The sequence below is a fragment of the Plutella xylostella genome, chromosome 22 (assembly GCF_932276165.1).
Source record: "Plutella xylostella chromosome 22, ilPluXylo3.1, whole genome shotgun sequence".
NCBI classification, from domain to species: domain Eukaryota; kingdom Metazoa; phylum Arthropoda; class Insecta; order Lepidoptera; family Plutellidae; genus Plutella; species Plutella xylostella.
Window position 1 is genome coordinate 12,156,697 of NC_064002.1, and position 18,090 is coordinate 12,174,786.

Consider the following 18,090-nt stretch of genomic DNA (forward strand, 5'->3'; position numbering starts at 1 on the left):
ATTATAAAATCACACAACCATACCAAACAAACAGGACCCTTTTTTCAGGCGGTGAAAAGCACAAAGTAGGAGAATAAAGCCTTTTCAATAAAATATCAATCATGCACAGCACATGCGTTTTATATCCAATAATGACGATAAAAATATTTATTGTGCGCTATAAAAGGCACAACCCAGCACCCACGAGCCTATACCCGTAGTTATGCCTACATTATACGCAAATAAAAATAACATAAAAACGTGCTTTTCAACCCCAGAATCCACCAAACGAAAAAGAGAGGTATTTTAAGTTTGCCATTTGTTGGTTTGTGTGTGTCAGTCCATGAATTCAAGGGAGTTTTCAATGAACATAGGTAAAGTAGGTGTATTTACAAATGAATATCTAAATAGAACATAGGCTTTTCCCATGAAAGCCGCCCACTTTTATTGTGAACAAAGTACCTAATCGCCGTAATTTTATTTGAATCTGAAACAAAAATTGTAAGTAAGTACGGTTGAAGCTAAATTCCTGGTCTGCCCTCCACTTCAAGTTGCCACCAACAATGATTTGTATCGCGGATTAGCGCTCTCAACAATATCATTTCAACGCCATTTATTTTGCAGTTACACAGACCTCGTCAAAACAGCTGAAACTTTTCGCCCGGCGCCTTGCATAATGAGCTTTACGCCGTAGCCATAAGATCGTGAACGGGTGCATAGGAGAGTTTTTACAGGACGTCAGCTAAGTAATGTCTGGCTGACACTTCCATCTGTATGCAAATAAGACACCCCCCCTACCCCTCCCCGCCCCTCCGTGGCCCGCAACAACGCTACGTTTCAAATACACTTGTACAAAGCGGAATTCTTTTATTTGTCTCGGTGCAATTTGCTGGTTAATAAAGCCATGTGAGACTCTACAGGATCTTATCGTATGCATAAAATGGGAGCTTCTGTGAGCTTGTAATTTATTTCTGAAACAAAAATGTACTAACCTGTTTAACTTTCGACGGAGATTCTGCTTACCTACCTACATTGCATAAATATATTTTTTATACTTTATAAAATATAGCATGTGTCCTATGAAGTTTAATTTACACATACTTATGCCTGGTAAATATAACAAATGACAAACAAAATGTATGTAGGTGTCATGATTTGAAAGTTCTCAGGCACACCAAATTGCGACTCGAAATTCTTCTTGCCGGTCAAAGGTTATGCCCTAATTTAAGTTTTTGACATCATCTGATTCTCCATACATAAGTGAATTAAGTTATCGAGTGAAATATACCTCAAAAAGACAGCGTCTTATTAAAATGTTGAAAAATTCCATCATTAGGTAACTGAATTGATCGTTTCAACTGAGCGTCGCGTCGGCGTCGTTTATAACTGGAATCAGACCCCTTAGCATGAATTTTCATCGTGAACGTGAAATAGAATTCGTCGAGTAATTTTGTATGAAAATATGAACAGCGCCTCTGGCGGTCGGCAGCAGAACTAAAATTTTCCTACAAAATTCATCGAGTAATTTTACTTCAAGTTCACGATGAAAATTCATGCTAAAGGGTCTGACATGGTGGTAGGCAATACGAGTAGATGAAGCAGACAAAAATCCCTTTTATTATATTTGGCCTCATTCTTGCAAATTGTCTTAACATCCTAATAAGCAACCAATAGTCATCTACCAAGAGGTTCTCACCAGTTTATGAAATTTTGAATAATTAATCTTCCATTTAAGGTTAGTTCTAGAGAGCGGCCTATTTTTGAAGTTCAAATTATCTTTTGGTCTAATTCAGATTCAGTGCCCCTACCTTAAAATCTCAACGTAAAATTTCCTAATTCCTGATGAAAAACTAAAAAATATAAACTTCCACTACCTATTATAGAAATATGTCGGTATAAAGAGTGATCTAAACTCTTGGAGTCATGTCTGCTATTTAATGATACGAACACTGACCGAGCGCAAGCTACGAGTATGTGAATAAAATTCTCTGGGGACCAAAAGTTTTTCCTACCAACTTCAGCTGTGCCGCTGCATGGGTATGACTATAGTTATAAGCGAAACAGTACCATTTTTGAACCCAGTAAGGACCACATCAGGTCAGGTGGGGATACTTGAATCAACTAAATATGAGTTGCTATGGACCAAAACGATTATCGTAGTATATTAAAATTTATGTGTGTGTGCCCTCAAATCTGCACGCAGGGTAACGGTTTTCGTCTTTCTCATCAGTACCTAACAAATAATTTAAGAAAATATGCCCTCATAAATTACATTCGCAAGCCACTTTAACTTCGGCAGGATTACAAACAAGACATGCTCACTCGTTTTTTACTAGTCTAGCCCCGTGTTTTTGTGCGTTTTTTCTCAGTTTTCGCCGACATTATTTAAAGCTGCTAGTCGTCGTCTCGGTCCATTTTTCACTCGCAGCTATCTCCCATCAGCCCCTCTCTTTATTGTTTTTGTCCGTAGTACGTTCTCGGCAGAGAGATCAGATCTACAGGCAAGGGACGAGCGGCGCTAGTGTGCTTAAGATAAAAAAATATAGGTCGCATCTTGTTGAGGCAGTATTGTGATTGATTCTGTTGACTATTTTATCGAATTATTTCCTTACCTAGTGTATGAACATAATATTTTTTTTGTAATTTTATTTTGTAAATAGATATTTGTAAAGTTTTTAAAGGATCATTTCGTCGATATAAATGCAAATTAGGTTGTGTGTGATATTTTATTTTTTAAGAATTGTTTATAGCTAAGCACAATTAAAACAAATGCAGACCTGAATGCAATAACTCCCAGCATCACCCCCGTGCAATATATTACAGCTAATCTGGACTTCCGGAGAAACGCTTAGATAAAGGAGAGATGTCTAATTGAAATGATTAGAGAATGTTCTCGCTACGGCAGCCACGCATTGGTTCCTCCCACGGATGTTTTCTTTTCATATCTGCAATCGAATGGAAAACTTAATTAACAATGGCAAATGTAATGAACATCTTATTGTTCCATTGTTCAATGGATTCACAGTGTGAGTTTAATTAACAAAATCAAAATATTCACTACGGCTTCGTCTATTGAACGGAGAATGTCGAGGCTTTCATTGCGTCTGAAAATACAAGTAAATTCTTCCCATTATTATTCATGCGAAATGTTGGACTTATGTTAATTTGAAAAGTGTCTGCTTAGGAACACGGCAGTGACAGACGACTAACATTTAAAAACTTTTTTTGACGAGTTGTTGGAGGAAATAACAGTGTAGTATTATTTAGAGTGTTGCTTTTATTTCAATTCGGAACTCCGACTATATTCGGAACAGCTGAAAGTCTACTAGAGATATTGTCCAGAGAAAAAGACCACAAAAGGTCTTGTAGTGGCACACTCTGCTGTGTGATAGCCACTTTGTTGTCTTTACTCGAGGAATCTTCCACCCCAGTTACGTTTTATCCGCTACTGGCACTTCAGCTCGCTCTATTCATGTTCTTTTTCTTAGATTGTTGGTACCCAGTCAGATTTCCCTCAGTCACTGCAAGATGCGCCATGTGGAACAATAAAGTGAAACGGCGTCAGTCCAGAAGGAAACGAAAGGACCTTTTAATATAAAGTACCTATGGTAAGCCACCTCTCCAGCCAGCATGCACAGGCTCAGCACCATTGCCGCGGCCAGCACGGCGAAGGCGGGGGCTGCCTGCCCCAGCGCGAGCGCGCGCGGCGTGCGACCCCCGCAGCCGGGCACCTCGCCCCCCGTGCGCCGCCGGGCTAGAGCCACGTGGCCGCGCTCCATGGCACGCATCACACTGTGAAAGACAAGGCTTAGGCATTAAAAAAAAACACACACACACACTCAGGCCTTGTACTAATGTACTCCCTTGCGGGGTAGGCAGAGGTGCATTGCTGCACCCACTTTTCGCCAGAGTGTTATGTTAGTCCCAATGACGTCAATGTAGTGCCTAGTTGCCGTCGACTTCGACTTCGACTTCGACTTCGACTTCGACTTCGACTTCGACTTCGACTTTGACTTCAACTTCGACTTCGACTTCGACTTCGACTTCGAATTCGACTTCGACATTGACTTCGACTTCGACTTCGATTTCGACTTCGACTTCGACTTCGACTTCGACTTCGACTGCGACTTCGACTTCGACTTCGACTTCGACTTCGACTTCGACTTCGACTTCGACTTCGACTTCGACTTCGACTTCGACTTCGACTTCGACTTCGACTTAGACTTAGACTTCGACTTCGACTTCGACTTCGACTTCGACTTCGACTTCGACTTCGACTTTGATTAGGATTTCCCTCTATATTCCTCACCTCCACACAAAGAACTGTCGGTAAGGGCTCCGCTTCTGCCCCACGATGTAGACCGGCTGGCGCGGCATCATCTGCAGGGAGCCCAGCGCGCACAGCTCGCGCTCGTCGAACGACGGGCTGATGATCTGGCTCGCGGTGTACGGCTCTGTGTGGTACGCGTACCCTGGAGATGTCACACGAAGAAGAATGGAGGCGTATAATATAGTGGTATAGTGAGAAAAAGAGAGATGAATATAGCGTGAGAAAGAGGTAATAAGGCCCGGGTCTCCTATTACGCGCCGTAGATCGCGTCCAGCGTCACGCCGTGGGCCGCGTCACGATGCTCACTATGTCTACGCGCCAACGTCGGCGTGTGAGGGAGACCGCATCAGTACATTTCTATAGTGAGCATCGTGACGCGGCCCACGGCGCGACGCTGGACGCGACCTACAGCGAAAATAGGAGACCCAGGCCTAAGTTACTGAAAATGATGGAATAATAGCTGTTAATTGTGTGGCACCTGCAGGACATAGACCTATTGCAAGGAGCTATACCAGGCTGTCCTCGACTTTCCAACAAAGTTACTTACCTACGATCATCAGCTCCCCGATCCGGAAAAAAACAGAGCTAACGTATAAAATCGAGTGCAAGTGTTCTATTCGAAAGTGCTGTCGACCTGTCAACAACAAAATGGCGGTGAATAGATTTGCGAAAGTTTGACAGCCTTCGTTCCATATTCGATAGGTCAAAAGTGCTTCGAAAGTGCTACTAAAGTTAACTTGACAGCACTTTCGAATAGAATGCGAGTTAAAACACTCGCACTCGATTTTATACGTTAGCTCTGTTTTTTCCTGATCGCGGTGCTGTATAGTCATCTAGAGAATAGATGTTCCATGAAACGTTTGCCTGTCCGTGGTCTCCCGATTGATCTCAGTTTTCCAGCAGACAAATGCCATACACACTATGAAACGATTAGTACTCACTGCCAGTCCGCACAAGGTTGATCCCATCAGCCGGGTCCTGCAGAAGCGGTACTGAGCGCCGCGCTTGTTTCACCTTCTTGTCTCGGAGTTCGTCTTCCTTGTCCCATTTAAAGCCAGCGTAGTAGTAGAACCCTGGACCCTATCGAGAGGATAGAAAGTCTTATTTGCTGATCCACATTTTTCAATCGTTCTACATGTAAATGAAAACGTCGATAGATAATTTGTAAAGCAGGGTGACTAAATATCAGCTTTCTTGAGCAATAAAGAAAGCTCACACATAGTTGTTCTTCGTGGTCAAGAGAGCTACAGCCCTTAATTCTCAGCCAGCTCCATTAAATGACGGCTAATTTAGAACTTCTTTTTCTGTTATTCAGAACCTGCTGCCGCTACACGGGTTTGTTATCGACGTAGATAAACGTCACCATATCGCGATTCGCCATTGCAAGAGCACTGTGATTGGTGGAACGAGTTTATCGACGTTCATGAAGAACTCGTGTACTGGCAGCTGTACATAAAAAAACTAAATAGAATTCTTACATCCAGCCACTGCCTCGTATAGCCAATATCTTCAAACGTAAGCTCTAGCGGGCTGGAGATCAAGCCGTCGAGCGCAGCGATGGTGGGAGCAGCCGCGTTGAGCAGCCAGGAGACCACGCTGCTGGTGTAGTAGTTGTAGATGAGCATGCTGCTGAGACCGCTCACTAGCAGGATCGTGCGCCCACCTGAGGAGTAAGTACAGTCAGCTGTAGCTGTATTGGAAACACCCCTAGCGCAAACAAATTCACTGATTGGTGGTCTCAGAGGGGAGATAGGTGATAGGTGTTAGAAAAATACTTAGGTAATGAACTGAGTTTGGTGATATAGATTATTTTATCGACTTATTATCGGCTTTTGGGGTTGGATGGCATCATAAACTAAGGTTAGATATTTATGATATCTGGGGGCACGGCAGTGCCCCCACCAAGTCGAGCAAAAAAGCGGCACGGCCGTACCATCCTTTTCTCGAAGCAATTCAGGCCATTTTCGACCCTCTGTAACTTCGTTGTGGATAAAACTAGAAGACTGAATTTTCACTTACCATGCAGGCATTGTAAAGACACGGTATATTTCAAATTTCATTCAATTTGAACCAGTAGTTTAAAAATTTTAACGGGTCAAAGTTTCTTAATTTTGTCACTGACTGACTCACTCACCGATCATAAAAATTCTAATTAACACGTGTTTCCATGCGATGGCCGAGTCAATATATTTATATAAAACATTAAATATTTCTAAGATTGAGATGCGTGCGTGGATAAGACTTGGTATTACATGGATCTCACAACTTTTTACCGTAGAACAACTGAGTTACGAGACTTGGTTTTTTTTGACAAGTATATCACTGTCATGGAGAGTCGGCGGTACGATACGAAAAAAAGATTAAATTACGGACCCAGCTTTGTGGAGCGGCGTTTACCTCTAGTGCGTAAAACTACATAACTATTAATTTATCATAAAATAGTATGGCTATCAAATTAATATGACATAAATTAAATTGTCCTAATGTTTTTGACTACACATTTCAATCGGTATTTTGTGAAGTGCAACATAATTATAATTATTACTACGTACTTAGTTTCAAGAGTCAATGGCAGTTCAGGCGTCTACTCAATCATTGTTTTGTGCTCTACGCATAATAGGTTAGTTGATTGTAATCAATAATTATTATCAGTCTGAACACCAAATTGATATAATACATATATTATGTTATAAATATAGGTATACTATATAGTGAGTAGGGAATGTTGTGACCTGTTAATCATTTAACGAAATTCAGCGAGCTTGTAACAATATTATGTTTATGTTTGAGAGTGATGGATGATCGTCGTCTTCTCACCTTGGCTTGATATTGTGTCATCCATCAAATGAACACCGTCTTCGTATGCTGAAAATATGATCATATATTTTATTTCATTCCGATTCCATTTCAATATACCTAGGTGCTTGTTTTATTTTTAAAGAAAGGTAGGTAGGTATGTAAGTATCACATCCACATCCATTTGTGAAAATGATTCTTAATTAGCTTCAGCTAAGCATTTATTCAAAATCGGTTAAGACATTCAAAGGTGTGGCACATATTTCTCATCATAAGAAGATCTTACAGACGTTCCAATATTCTTATTGTCAAAGTTCAGCATTCCACGATTCATTATTTGTTCATTATTCAAATGCAGCTAATTTGTTTCAAATTGTTGTGTTGAAGACTTCAGCTCCAACACCATAATATTCAGAAACCAAAACCGTTTCACCCACACCATACCTTGTTAACAAGCGGCAGCGATAACACTAAACAGCGCATAACTAGCGGGTACGAGGCGGCTCCTGAGTCTCGACCCATATTTATTTAATAAACACTTTATTGACAAAAGCACAAAAAATGTACAGTAGATTGTATAAGTACAAATAAGGTGGGCTTATTGCCAAAAAACAATTTCTTCCAACCAACCTTTGATTGGCGGAGAATAAACTAAGGTATCTAGCGGATACATCGTTCGTCCATACCTTGCTGACAAGCCGCAGCAACAACACTGAACAGCGCATAACTGCCGGGCTCGGGGCGTCGCTCAACCCGCGCCGCCGCCGCCAGCACGGCGCCGCACGCCGCCGCCGCCGCCACCGCGATCGCCCACACGCCCGGAGCCAGTGGCGTCAGGAAGCGGTTCTCGTAACTACCGACGCCGCTGTTTGGGATCAGGTAGTAGAACTTTGTCCTGGGGGGTTGACGTGGACTGCTTGGTCAACAAAGCTTTAATGGACGGATGCATAGAACAACGCGGACTCGGTCGTGAGACGGTTCAAGTAAAGAAACCGATAGAAACATGATATTGTGCCAAATATGAGTTTCCAACATTCAAGAGGTGACGTTGCAATAAATAGCGCAATTAGTTAGTGTCATAAAAAAATCATAAAAAGAATACATAACCCTTATAATTCCTCATTTTCATATTTTTGAGATAGTTTTTTTCAATCAAGGCAGTGATTCAAGACAAGTAATATTCTTTATTAAAATAAGACGCCTTACTCCAAAAACGTGGTCGGAGGGAAGAACGGATCCATCCACTTGAGCCACTGCGGGAATATCCTGATGCAGGTCACGCTGATGTCCTGCTCTCTCCAGAACAACGTATTGGTTACAGCCTGCAAAATACATAAACAATATACTTTATGCCAGCATTCGTAGCGTAGTTTTATTTTAAAATAAATAATAAATTCTAACAATGTTAAAAGATAGTTACAAACCATTGTAGAGTTTCTTTTAGGATTGCCCACCCAGCGGTCGACGATGGTGTAGTTCAACCTAAAATTAATAAGTTACGTTAAATTTGATGGTCTTATTTGAAGAAATACATTGTCAACAGCTCGTTCTTGAGCTTTAATATGTCTAAAACGTGCTGTTAACAAATCTCTGACCAATTTGCGCTTGGTACCTACGCGTCATTTTGCCTAGTGTCTCACTTGAGTCAATTTAACGAAGCACTTAAATAAATATGACAATACCGAAAATCACAACGATGTATGATTCTAATTGACTTCGCCTTGTCAGATAACCATACTTTACCCAGTTCTGGGTTTTTTGTTGTTGTTGTGTTAACCGTTTTTAAACTACAACCAGCGTTGCTAGCGAGAATAGAGAACCCGTCTATTTTCCTAGCCCGTTACTGGCATTACTGGCTTAAGGGGATCCCTAAAGCTAAAATGCTAAAGTCGGCTTGATATACTTGATTAGATTGGAAAAACGGTGGCTTCTATCACATTGATAAAAATATATTTTGTAGCAGAGGGTATACTGAACATGTTAGTTGCTTATAAATTGGTGCAGGATTATAATAAGTATGTTAAAAAAAATTGCAAACACACCATGTCTTTTGCCATTTTTTGACTTATTATGAAAAAACCCTCGAAATCAGAGGGCCCATTTTCATGGAATCTTATATGTATGTGTAGGTAATTAAATTCTTAACAAAGTTACCTTAAAGAGTTGGATTTAATGGACCAGAAGTCAACTTTTTTTACCAAAAAAATAATAAATTCCGGTTTAAAAATGATGACACCGTGACAGATTTCAGATTTCTTCAGTCGTCGCCCTGGTGGCGGCCTGTTAGGAGCGATACCCACGCCATTTTATTTTTTATCAAATATTTCACAAAAACTGATTAAATCAACAAATTATGACTACAAGTATTATTATACCTATGCATTTGCTATGGAAAGTTAATTTTCTAATCATTTTAGATGCAGAAAAGCCGAAAATTCTTAGAAAACATTTCGCCTTTTCGATTTGTTTACATTTTTTACTATAGAGTTACAGATGCATAGATAAAGGTAAACATTGCACATAATGACACTTATTAGATTCTCCGAATAAGAACTATACGGTCAATGCAGTATGCCAAAGCGCGAGCCTGTTTATATTCTGAGGGGTAATTTATTTTATTTTAACGGTTGTGTATGTGTATGGTAGGTAAGCTACACAATATACAGGGTGTTGAAAAGTAAGTTCATAATTTGTTTTATTTGAAACCAAAAACCGTAGTTAATTAAAAATATATATATTTTAAGATGTGGTAGTCTGTACACTACAGGTTGTTAAAAATAAGTAAGTATTTTTTAAAATTGAAGATCTAAAATTTACATAATTTTTTAAATCTATTTAACAAGCTTTGCAAAAAAGCGGTTAAGTGCGACTGTATCTCGCCATGAAAAAAATGAAATGTTTACTGTAGCTATGAATTTTATGCGTTACAAGTGGAATAAAATACCGCATAATATTATGTACAACTATGTAAGAGCCTAGTTTTAAAAAAAAAACTCATAAGAAAATATTAAATACACAGGTTTTTTAACCCCTGAAGGAAATAGAGGGGTGTTATAAGTTTAAAGTAAGGGCTGAATTTTTTTTTTAAATTAGGGTGATAGGTTATGTATATTTTTAATGATTTTTTCAAATAGATAAATGTTATACCATTTTTAAATTGCCATAAAATTACCTATAGTTATAGTTATAGAAAAGGGCAGGGCTAACAGTGCCCATTCGCCACTGCAACCTAAAAGATCTATAAATTATGACTCCCCATGCCGAGTCTCACTCTACAGGCCCAGGTCTTTTATAAACCTGATATTACCTATACAGGATGTTGCAAAAAGGGTATACTGTGCCGAAAGGGTTTGACTCAGGGGTTATTCTGAACAACTTTTGTTCTCCAAGTTTTGGAAATTCTCGAAAAATAAATTCGGTCTCTATAGTAAAAAGTCACGTGATCGAATAAGTTTCTATGTAAAAGGTTTTGTTACGTGAATTTTCAAAATTGTAGAAGAAAAGTGGATCAGAATGGCACCTAAATCCACTTTTGGCTAAGCTTTATACCCTTTTTTCAATACATTGTATAAAATATCGTCAGCGTCACCTTAGATCGTAATCATCGTAACTCCTCGTGACCAAATTTTAGAGGAGACAAAAATACTGTTTTATTTGTAGTTCTAGTTGGCATACTACCCACCTAAAGTTTTTTTTAACTAGCCTAAAAATGATTTGTTTAGACAGTCTATCTTCCTGTTAAACCGCAGCCTGAGTGCCAGTGACTCAATGACTGAAAGGAGGCCATTAGTGCTCCTAAATAAATAAAGCAGGCCTGTAGATTATCTTTCAGTGTACCGACACATCTGATTGCTGTAAGAGCCTGATAAGCTCTTCGAACGAGTCATACCTCTGTGGTGGTACGGTTTCGACCTTTCGGACAGTCAGTTTGGCATCCGAAATGCGGATTCGAATAGTGGGTACAATACTTTGCGTTCGTTCACTGTCGGAGCAGGATAAGAACCACGGGCGAGTTGTTGCGCTGGCTGTTTGCTTAAAAATAGTAACCGCGTTCAACTCTATCCCCTAAAGGGCGAACCTTTAGGGCGGCTCTTGTATACCATCACTTGTCTTCTTATCTGCAGAAAATTGACAGAGGTCATACGTGTCTAACAAGTACATTAAGGATGCGAAAAGAGAGGGTTTGTTTTCACTGAAGAAGTTCAGTTGCGGAGTTCCACAGCGGTAGGTCTTGGACCCCTCTGCTGTGGAACTTGGCATACAACGCGGTCCTGCAAATCAAGCTCGCAAACGGCGTTAGCACAGTGCATTTTTCTAATGTCACACAGGTTGTGAGGTAGGCTGAGAGCCTCCTTCGGGGATGACATCCCAATGATTCATTACGAAAAAATTGCTGCAGCTGTGCTAGCCATGCAGTGCATGGGCTACTTCCGAATCTGGGGGGCTGTTGCAAAGGAGTCCGTTGCCTCTATACGGTACGGGTTCCGTGCGATCTATGATCCTTCCGGGAGCACCTGTCTTGTCAAGTCGAAGAGAATGGCTCGTATTCGACGCAACCTGCAGTACTGGTGGGATTGGTTGGAGGACAGGACAGCAGGAAGCTGCAGCAGCCGTCATGCTGTGATTCGACGCATAGATGCAAAAAAAAGTTGAAAGTAACTTCATGTTAATAAAATATTAGATCTTAATTTAACAACATAACATTGCAAAAAAAAATTAACATTGTTGAGTATGTTATTGTAATTTACTAAAGTAGTAATAAAAACAAAGGCTTATTGCATAGTTTTCGTTCACGTTCGCCTACATCGCACGTTGTATATGAGAATAAAGGGTATAATTACTAAGTTTTCTTGTTTAAAAATCACGGTTTGGGGTTTAGAGGAAAACAAATGGTAAAATGCGGAATACAGTTTTTTTTTTTCGAATAAAGAGGAAAACATGTGAATTCAAAAAACGTTTCTATTGACACCAAAGAGTACTTTTCGCCGAGAAAAGTGGAGTTACAATGTTTGCGATCTAAAGTGATGATAGAACTAGAACTTATTTTTTCAGTTCACCTGCTGCTGCTGTTGAGTGAAATCGTAATTAGGTAAATGACTCCTTGACATGAAAATAACTTTTTTTTTATAATCGTTATAACAAAACCGTTTTTTTTAATACAGCAATATTTGTAGGTGTACTTACAGTGAGCAAAAGAGCGCAGCAAGGTGTAAATTTTTTGGTTTTTAAGAAACAAAAATATTATTTCTATCATATCCCAAATACACATAAGTACTTAAAAAAAAATACACACTCTCGCCTTGTACTAATGTACTCCCTTGCGGGGGTATTACATGTTATTATTTTTCTGGTGACCTCCCCATATCCCTTTGCCAGCTACGTAACCTTTTGTGACACCCTGTATATGCAGAGTTCTGCAAACTACTGTTCTGCTTTTGAAACACCAAAAAAAAACAGGTCGTCTAACTAAAAGGTCACGTGACCAAAAAAAAATTATATGAAGAAGCGTTTTTTTCATGAATATAAAAAATTACGTAGGATAAAAGTTTTTCAGAGTGACGCCTGAGTAACGCCCTTTCGGCTAACTATACTTTTTTTATTACACGGGGGCAGAGTTTAATACAACACCCTGAACTATTAAACTCTGATAATATTTTCGCGATTTTTTTACATTCTGATTTCATTTCCTGGCTTAGAAATAACATCAATAACATGCTGCACACGTAGGTTTCGGCATAGTATTAAACCCTTTTTGCAACAACCTGTATAAATATCGGCACGGGTACGACTTTATATATATATATAATTAATTATTAAATATTAAAAATACTTTCAAATAAAAATAAATATTTTCGTATCACAAAACAATATTACTTACTTAGTATATTTTTAACAAAGTGGCATGTCTTCACTTTTATGTTTTCGAGTACTATGTTAAAATTTCATGTCATTGTCCGGAGAACGCCCCGCATACCTCAACCCCCCCTCACTAGATTTGACAGATTCTGATTTTCTTCCAGCTTTAGTGACAGCCTTAATACAGCTCTGGTCTACTATAGTTAGGTACCTACCTACCTACCTATAATTATCATCATAGATGATCACCTAAAGTTATGCTGTTCCATGAAGACATCGAGCAGCAGCGCCGCGGTCTTGGTCATGGCGGAGACGCCGGCGGAGAAGCGCGCCTCAGAGAGCACCCCCGGGTCGAACTGGGACATGTTGCGGCCCAACACCTGAGGGGTTAAGAGAAACTAATTTAAGGATCTCTGCTGTGCTAGCCACTACTCTAAACCAACAGCGGAGGGGTTAAAAAAAACTAAGTTTAGGATCTCTGGTGTGCTAGCCACAACTGTGTGACGCCATATTGAACGTACTGATTGCTTTACAATACTTTATTTTATCAGTTAGCTGAGAATACATCAAGAAACTTGGATGATTATTACGAAAAGTAGATTTATGTTCTACCTTAGTTTAAACGTATATATTATAATGTATATTCGAAGTCCTATCGTGTAGAATAGAACTAAATCGTTTTGCGTTGGCATTGAATGAGGATCCCTAAAGAGGCACAATATCATTGCTCGATATTGCATTATATTTATCTGCAAATAGGTCCGCGTCATGTAGGAAACATGAAGCGATACAAACCGGGTCAGCCGGGGCATAACTAACGAACTTTCATTTCGAAGAACGACTTTTATTCCTCTTCCAATAATCGGAGGATCCGGTTCAGATATGAATACATATCGTCGCGCATCATTCTACCCTCGTTGTCCACTGCTACCGTCATGAGACACGCCATGCGGCCATACGTAATTATGTTAATATTATGTATAGCTGTATTGGGCCCGCCGATATGTCGTCTCGTGATATGCGGAAGACGGCAGTAGTGGAAAATAAAACTCTCTCTCACCACGGACACCGCTCGCAGCGTCAAATTGTGGAAATCCCAACGAGAATAATATTTGAAACCCTCCAAGGCAACCTCTAATCCTGAAAGAAAAAAGAATTTATATTTTTCTCCCATTCAAATTCGTATAAAGAACGACAGTCGTGTATTTTTCCAATAATTGTACCTGTAGCCGGCGACCAGGCTCCGTACGCGCGTATTTCTAAAGGATTCCCTTGTATTTTGCCGAAATTAAAAACGTCCGTCAGATCATAATGATTCTCTGTCGACAAAAAATAAATTCAGACGGTATTAATTCTTAGTCGTGATTAACTTTACACATTTTATTTCAATATTACAATTTGGAAAACTACGTTTTGTTCATTTTTCATAAAATATGAACGAAGCAAAAAGTGGTTTCGAATAAATACCTAAAAGTAAATTTGAGTTTTACTGTAAAGATATAAAATATATCTTATTTATAATTAGTTTATAGGCCCAGCAGTGGGGATGTGATCGGTCTTAATGATGAAATAGTTTAATTAATGTTAAAGTTAGTAAAGATAATACAAATAATTATCAAAATCATGTTATACCGTTTTTGGTGACTGCTATGACATCAGCATCAACACTCAAATGTAAATTTTCAAAAGTATTCGACACAGTTGAGTTTTTTCCGTCGCCATTTTCAGTTAGAAAGACTAACCACGAATGCGTCGAATCGAATAACATGGATTCCGATGCCTGAAATCAACACTTTAACAGATTACTGAATGATTAACTTTGAATCAAACTCGGTCTTGGAGCTTCTATCAATGAAAAACGGTGTGTTTAGAAAGAATGGTAATTAGTAATTACTTCCGAAATTCGATTCGATCTTAATTGTGAGGAGTTTTAAATGTCAGTATATCACTAATTGTAATTACATACGGTGCCTTAGTGAAATGGTAAAGGTAATGGTAGAGTAATATTCTGACTATCGACAAATAATTGTAAAATTTTACGTCAAATAACAACATATTTCAATTTAAACTATAGATTAGCAATTAACCATACCATTCGCAAGACATCCTGGCTCCGTCCACAAGTGTCCTCAAGCAGGACGCCGACTGGCTCGGTCCACTGCCGCAGACGCCGCCGCAGCGCGCGCCCGCTGGCGGCGCGGACGTCCAGCGCCGACACCCGCATCCAATGTGCTGACATGCTGTGGGCTAGCTGTTTTGAAACTGGAAGTAATGCTTGTTGTTTATTATTGATATTATGAAATGAGCGAGAATGTTTGTGGATGGGTTACACTTTTATGGGAAACCGTTTAGGAATAATGAATACCAAGCGGTTATCGGTCGTTCAGTAGTTAATCATTATGGTCACATTAGCACTTCAGCTAACATATTTAATTTTAAAATTAAATTTAATTAGGTATGTCAAACCTAATTTCTCAGTATGCATGAGTATTTCAATAGTACGATAATAGTAGACCGTAAAATTAATTTATATGAACTAATAATAATAGATAAAATTTCCTGAAAACGATCATTAGCATAGAAACTCACTGAATGGGCTTTCACAGGACAAATAACATATGTATCGAATATTCTTGTAAACGAAATAGTCAACCGACATATTAATATCAACGGGGCTTAAAGCAAAAGCCGCTGGAAATAATAAAATGAATAAAAATATCATTTTAGAACGCAGTACTTTTGCTGGCGAAACGAATGAAATGAATGGCAATTTGTTTTTGCAAATGTCACCTTGCCATTGCAATTTTCAATGACAGGATTGCTGGTCAATATTGTATGTAGAAATGAGGGTAAACAGGGGCTGGCCTCGCCTGTGATGCGATCTGGGGCGTTTATGTTGTCAAAAGGTCTTGCGTTGGACGTAGAGTGCTCATAATAACACCAATTTAGGAAGCATTTCCGGTCAATAACAATTTTATTGACAGTAACGATCGAAAGATACTGTCAATTTGATGCGTCACTGAGCCGTGTAGGTGCCTTATTTATAAATGATTACAATTTAATCATATTGAATTCCCTATCTCAGTAAAGAGTAGCATTTTTTTTGGGCTTTTCCAAAAAATGATCCTACTACTTTATGTGTTTTTTTTCAGAGGCCCGGGGTTCCATTAGCCCTTAATTATGGGCTTGTTGAATATATTAACTTGCTGTTTTATTGGTCTTTTTATTATTTTACATTATACAGAAAGTGCCGGCCCTTATGGATCGTGACGCAACATTATGTTAGAATATTTACTTACATACCTAATTGACTTTTGTAGTTCACCAAGAAACAATTATGTTTTTAAACCTTTTTAGGGTAAAAAGGCTGATTTATACAAACCAATAGTGACTAGAAAGTTCAAAACATCAAAAACCACGACATAACCCTTGTATTCGTCAATTGCTCTAAAATTGCTCGAACAATTTGTTTAGCGGAACAAAAATACGGTGCACTGTCTTAGTCAGGGATACTCAACCTTTTCCGGCGGGGCGTTTTGGCGACATCTCCATTTTTCACCCGCCGTGTAAGCTGAATAAATGGCGAGTGCTGGCAAGTGTTTTTGTGCCCCGGTAGTTGAATGCACACGAGTGTGGGCCGGCGTCGAGCACGCGGCGGCTAATTAATGGCCCGGTAAAAGTTACAACACAACTACAGCTGAGTGGCGAACTAACTTTGACGCTAATGTTCGCTAACGTTTACACAAGTCGGTCGCCCAATTCTGGCGGCAACACCTTTTAAAAGTAAAATTTCAAAGTTCCACGCTTGCGGCTGTTCAGCGCTATTTTCGGCTCTCGGCAGACATTTTCATTAACAAGTTTAAATTACGAATTTTGGTTTTTATTATGTGAAATTGGCATGTCAACTAACTAACACGTAGCATAAAGTAGCATTGAAGCTAAGCAGATTCAGTATGTGAATAGCATGTGTGAAAACTATGAAAGGCCGAAAGTTGGCGACCCCTGGCGGCGAGCGGGCCAGTCACGGGCGCTCGTTTTAGAATTAGCATTTATATTGTCCTCTTACAGCGCCGGCCGTGTCGCTACTGGCTGCCAGTACCTACTAGTGCTAGTACACTCGCGTTATTAGGCGTTTAGACGAAACTAGCGCAGTTTTCCGCGCTCAAGTCAAATTACGCGCGCTGTAATTTTTGTAATGACCGAAAATGTTGGCGATATCTGGAAAATAGGGGATGGGTTTGAAAAAAATACAGCTTAATGCATTTTTTATTATTATTTTTAATAATAACTAAATGGCTTTAAAGATCTATTTTAGTTATTTACCTTATCTTACTAATTGTTAAAATTAGTGGATAGGTAAGTAGTTGTTTTATTTCAGAACACAGGCATAAGTTTCATAGCTTTGAGCACTTATGTGCATTCAAAGCTCTTCACAAACAAAACAAAACCCTAATCAAAGGTCCACGTTTTGCGCCGAAAAATTTAAAAAAAACGAAGAGGTTTAAACCACGAAGAGAGTTTAAACCCGGCAGCGGATAACCCACAGTCGCTCCATAGCAACTCGAGGTTAACCCACTTTGAACCCTCACAGAAATCCTTCCCGACCACTTGACTCGTCGCGTCTCACATACGACGTAGGTTTTATTTCCCGCCCCCCTCTCCCCGTCACTGCACCCCCCCTGTGCCTGAAGTTCAGTGAATATTTTACTAGCAACCCCCCAATGATACGTGTGGCCCGCCGAATATCTTAGCCCGCGTAGAATCAAAAAGATAGGGAGAGAATTTTTCGTTGAAATTCTTTCTACTGGGGATTTTAAATTTTTTTGTTTGTAGGTATAGCTTGGTTAGCTACGCTACATGTTTGAATCGAAATTTTTGAGTTATGGCTTGGTATGCAACTATTTTCTAAACGATGACTATCTTTTTATTTATAATTATGCCGTATAGTGGTTAATACTTACGTATCCGTAAGGGATATTTCATATTATTATATTACCTAGAAATGTTTCTGATAATTCATGTAATTAATAAATGGCTAATTTAAATTATTTGAGATTGAGTCGATTTTATTGCGTAGAATGGAATACGCTAAATCAAAAACCTGAATAAACCGACACTTTGGTCTCTAC

General features: G+C 39.3%; 1 protein-coding gene across 1 annotated transcript; it reads right to left on the minus strand.

Moving 5' to 3' along the window:
• Nucleotides 1-2,692: 2,692 nt before the first annotated feature.
• Nucleotides 2,693-15,700, minus strand: LOC105389500. Its single transcript, XM_048629140.1, has 15 exons — nt 15,551-15,700; nt 15,054-15,223; nt 14,594-14,741; nt 14,185-14,280; nt 14,022-14,101; nt 13,211-13,341; nt 8,530-8,587; nt 8,312-8,427; nt 7,792-8,000; nt 7,127-7,174; nt 5,788-5,972; nt 5,251-5,389; nt 4,289-4,451; nt 3,583-3,771; nt 2,693-2,924 (listed from the first exon to the last, which is right to left on the minus strand). The coding sequence occupies exons 1-15, from the start codon at nt 15,681-15,683 to the stop codon at nt 2,876-2,878; spliced, it is 1,914 nt and encodes a 637-aa protein (XP_048485097.1). The 5' UTR covers nt 15,684-15,700; the 3' UTR covers nt 2,693-2,875.
• Between the last annotated feature and the right edge of the window lie 2,390 nt (nt 15,701-18,090).